The sequence below is a fragment of the Saccostrea cucullata genome, unplaced genomic scaffold (assembly GCF_032062105.1).
Source record: "Saccostrea cucullata isolate Sc308-1 unplaced genomic scaffold, CSIRO_AGI_Scuc_v1 ctg1612, whole genome shotgun sequence".
NCBI classification, from domain to species: domain Eukaryota; kingdom Metazoa; phylum Mollusca; class Bivalvia; order Ostreida; family Ostreidae; genus Saccostrea; species Saccostrea cuccullata.
The window spans coordinates 80,792-83,672 of NW_026921433.1; the positions used below are offsets into that span (position 1 = coordinate 80,792).

General features: G+C 31.2%; 1 protein-coding gene across 1 annotated transcript; it reads left to right on the forward strand.

Moving 5' to 3' along the window:
- The first annotated feature begins 1,112 nt into the window (after window positions 1-1,112).
- On the forward strand, window positions 1,113-2,881 carry LOC134259944 (G-protein coupled receptor 84-like). Its single transcript, XM_062742532.1, has one exon. It carries the CDS (start codon window positions 1,160-1,162, stop codon window positions 2,372-2,374), a length of 1,215 nt encoding a protein of 404 aa, XP_062598516.1. The 5' UTR covers window positions 1,113-1,159; the 3' UTR covers window positions 2,375-2,881.

The following is a 2,881-nucleotide window of genomic DNA, read 5'->3' on the forward strand; positions in this document are numbered from 1 at the left end:
TTTCGTGGGTTACTAGTCAATACAATGTTTAACGTAACAATATGTTAAAAAAATAAATGTTCGCGGGAATGTAAATTCGTGGGTAAAGCTGACCCACAAAATCCACGAACATTGGTCCCTCACAAACAATGATGCTATATCCAGGTCGTCACAAAGGTTAGGTTTACTGTTGCAAAAAGATTATAGCATATGAGATCAACTAAAAGTATTACGGATATTTGAAATAATCATTCCTAACATATTTTGATTTACTTTCATGAACCTTGGATCAAAAATGTTCCACCCATCATAATTTTTTTCTTATTGATGGGAATTGAAACAGCAACAATATTTTTTAATGAATATAAAGAAAATATTTATACTTTCACTTTGAATAAACTTCACTTTAAAGAAACAAACGCAATCATTCCCAATGTCTTCTTTAATTGAATTTTTTCAGGGAACCGCCTTCAAATCAAAATCCTACCTGACGATACATGTATACTTGACTAGCCAACACAATTGCACATTTTCATTATTCAGTTATGGCTGAGTCAAAAACAAACACTTTTAAAACGTTTAATTGGTCGGATTTTAAAATAATCAATCCATTTCTTTCAACTTATGAATAAATAGAATTTTATCTTTTGAAATCAGCTATATTTTATACAATGTTTAAAAAATAAAAACTTCTAAAAATAAATGCAACTTATTTTATAAAGTGTATCGCAATGTTCTTGATTCATTGTATATATAGAACTGTAGATATTACTTTTGACATAGAGTCCAATATTATAACACAAAATTACTATTGCAGGACTTTTACTACCTTATATCATTCTTCATTTTAAAACTTCATTTTAGATTCATTTCTAATCAAGCAAGGGTTACATCGCAAAAGTTGATAGGTGATATATTTGCATCATAAGTAAACAATACGTCATTTGTGTAATATATTGTTTGATTATTAAAACATTTATTTCGCTCGTGTTTTTCAAAATCAGAATTTCCTCGAATAAATTTTCAGTCCTAAGCTTGAATACAGACTACTTACACATTTGAATTACAAAAAATTAAAAGGTTTTCAATAATCGCATATATACGTATTTACAGTGTACCACAAGGAAGAAATGATAGTTTTCTTACATCCCTTTACGTAGATGAATAGAGGATATCGGCAATGGATAACGACACAAATTACCAGATGTTATTGCAACAAAGATATTACTATAGTTATCTCAGCAGCTCAATTTTCATTGTACTTTGTGCATTAATTGGTATAACTGGGAACTTTGCAATTATATATTTCTACTTCTTCCGCATCAAAGAGAGAGGAGAGCGTTACTTTATCCCGTTATTGGCCATTGTTGACCTTGTGGCGTGTTTTACAAGTCCCCCTTTCTACATCTTGGACAACACCTTCTTTTTCAATTATCCCAGTGATACAGCCTGTAAAATTCTTGCGTTTCTACAGACGTGTGTTCCCGGAGCATCAGCTCATATACTCCTTGTTATATCTATACAGAGATATCTTCTTGTTTGTAAACCTTTCGGTCCAAAAATGACTCTTGTTTGGAAAAGAGCTTCTTTTGGAGTAGTTTGTGGAATTTCTGTGTCTTATTCTGCTCCTCTACTTTGGACCGCTGGTATTCTAGAGTCAACAGAAATATTCATGGACCACAATGTCACAATTACTATATGTAAATTTTCCGTTGACTCCTCACCAACAATAACCGTGTATTTCGGATTTCTGACTCTCATTATGTTGGCAAACCTATTTATTACAGCAGGGTTGTATGTTCCCGTTTTGAAGCGAGTTAGGCGTTCCTTCCTTCAAAGATCCAAGACAAATAAAGCTTATAATAACGGAGAAGGAGTTGTGGAATCGTCATATGCAACGCAAACAACTGAAGCAGAGAATGGTTCCGTAGACAGCACGAACAATGCTAAAGGTCCGCAATTAAGTGAGACGACAATACACAATGCAACGAATGATTGCCAAGAAACTGTTCCTCAATCATCAAATAATATCTCTGAAAATATTGTTGAAACAAATGTGGATGATTGTAAAAGCAGCACAGCAAAGAAAAAGGCAAGCACCAAAATGGCGTCCGTGCAGAGACGAGTGACGTGGATGTTTTTTGTTATAATACTTGCTTATGTCTTTTCTTACATACCACCACTTATTATTTTAATTCTTGTGTATACAGTTGAAGATTTTAGTTTCATAAACCTTACCGAGGCTCAGACTAATGCATGGCTTTATTTTTCACGATTTGTGTTTTTGAATCAAATTATCAATCCTTTTATTTACGGTTATTTTGATACAAAATTCAGACATCAGCTTCGTATCTGTTGTAAAAGAAGAAGCTCGAAAAAGTTCAATTTAATTTAAACCTATTAATTTAAAAAAAAAAAAAGGTAAACAATGAATTGATGAGAATATACATGTATATATAATTATTATTTTTTATATGTAAAGTAACTGGCTTCGATATTGAAATTATTGATATTGTTTCGAATTAGAAAACATGTGTCTTCAGGAAACCGATCTAAAAAATGTGAATTGAATATTAATTGAACTGTGAAAAGTTAAATTTCAGATTGTCGATTTTTTTTTAACTTTAAGCTACGTCTGTATATGCATTCTGAAATATATAATTATAAAAAGATTTTTTCCTGTATTTTATCTTCTTTTATCATTTAGTAGAATTGTACATGTTAAGGCGATTTAATGGAACAGTTTTCGTAAAGTTGTAATAGTGTCCTGGTAATTGTTAGAGAAGAAAAAAAAGGTATGATTTCAAATTGAATTAGGTTGATTTATAAATTTATGACATCTTTTGAATCTCCAGGAAGATAAACCAAAGAAAAGAAATAAGGACAATTCCTGTAGATAAAA

Coding starts and splice junctions, on each gene's coding strand:
- LOC134259944 (XM_062742532.1), top strand. CDS start 1,160: ATGGATAACGACACAAATTACCAGATGTTATTGCAACAAAGATATTAC.